Genomic DNA, 1,601 nt, shown 5'->3' on the forward strand with positions numbered 1-1,601 from the left:
GAGAGAGAGAGAGAGAGAGAGAGAGAGAGCGAGAGAGAGAGACAAACAGACAGACAGAGACAGAGAAAGGGTGGGAGTGGTCACTTCCTGATTCAGCCACTTGGACAATGAATCGGCACGTGCCGAGTTGGGTGATAAACGACACAATAGTAGGCTAATCATATAACTAACATGTCTGTCTGCCAGCACACACACTCGACCGACTTCCACACATACCAGAGCTCACACTCACTCACTCACTTCTGGACACACAAGTTGCAGACAAATTAGGCAACACAAGCAGACACAAAGATACACAAAAGTCCGAGGCAAAGAAATATATCCAATTTCTGGTCACAAAGAGAAAAGGGACGGGGAAAAAACACCCACTCTTGCATGTGCAATTCATCGGTGGTGCCAACTGGCTATGCATGAAAAAAAACAAACAACACACAACAAAAACAACAACAACACAGAAAACCCGGAACTTTTTAGACCCAATGTAACGTGCGTGCGAGGACTCAGAATTTACAGATATTACATTGTCTAATTTTAATACTAGATATCTAGATCTACATGCTTGTATCAAAACCCTATAAAGTCCCTAAAATCGGGCAAATTAGGGGTAATATCAAAACTCTGGATTTCCGGTCCAGAAAATCTTCATCTCTGATTCACACACTGAGAAGCTACATGTATGGTATCATGTTTTAGTAAGTGTTTTTCAGCAATTTCAAATTAGTGCCGTAGATTAGAGGTGCTACAAGACAGTAACAAAGGATGAAGAGAGATGTTTGATAGGAAAGTTTTAGTTTTAATAAGAGTTTTACGGCACTTGCAACACAGTAAGGTCGGAGCCGAAGAATGTGTTACAAGAGAGTAACATACACAAAAAAGAAAGAAGAGAGATTTAGGACGATAGATGTTTAATAGGAAAAAAGGAGCAAACCACACTAGAGCACCCGCCAACCATCCACTTGATAGGAAAGAGAAAAAGAGCTAAACATACCAGAGCAACCATCAACCACCCACCGGCTACTAGACAAAGAAAAGAACAAGATATTTTTAATAAGACCTAAACAAGAACATAATATAAACATTTATAATATGAATTATTATGTAATACAGACCATAACGATGTAAAATAATCCTTTGAGACCTTTGTTCTTGTCCCTTTCCCTTAGCTACAAACGTCTCAGGAAAAAAACCATCGGCTTTCGAAAAAAAAAAACCCTCGACAGTCCGCCGAAAGTAACAACTCCCTTGTGAAGTCTTTTGTTGCTGTTATAATAGACCAAAAAAATCCCTGCTAACAAGCCAGATGAAGGAAGGAACCACTAAAGTGCTGGTGTGAATGAAGAAAGAAACACAAGATGGTATACCTCCATGAGCGAGCGACTGAACGAGCGAGCAATCACTACAGAACAGCGCGCACACTGCACACACAACTGACGACGGACGCCGCTTCGCTACTGCTGATGAACGTACAGTACGCTGGAGATAGTCTACGCAACGCACGCCTCGTGAACGGACGGCACCGGTTGTGAACGCGGAAAACTCCTCCCTCCCTTCCTCGCTCTTTCTTTCTTTCTTTCTTTCTCTCTCTTTCTCTACCCCCCCCC

General features: G+C 42.2%; 1 protein-coding gene across 7 annotated transcripts in view; it reads right to left on the bottom strand.

Moving 5' to 3' along the window:
* LOC101856959 (septin-7) overlaps positions 1–1,601 on the bottom strand; it is a 125,684-nt gene that overhangs the window by 44,316 nt on the left and 79,767 nt on the right. Inside the window, exon 1 of one of the 7 annotated variants that reach the window (XM_005095449.3) lies at positions 1,362–1,463. The exons of 5 other annotated variants lie outside the window; for them this stretch is intronic. In XM_005095449.3, the coding sequence (XP_005095506.1) occupies positions 1,362–1,367 (6 nt within the window). In that variant the 5' untranslated portion in view covers positions 1,368–1,463. Of the gene's footprint in view, positions 1–1,109; positions 1,464–1,601 lie in introns of those variants that run through there. One more of the 7 variants, XM_005095450.3, reaches the window with a different exon arrangement.

This window comes from Aplysia californica, unplaced genomic scaffold (assembly GCF_000002075.1).
Source record: "Aplysia californica isolate F4 #8 unplaced genomic scaffold, AplCal3.0 scaffold00104, whole genome shotgun sequence".
Lineage (NCBI taxonomy): Eukaryota > Metazoa > Mollusca > Gastropoda > Aplysiida > Aplysiidae > Aplysia > Aplysia californica.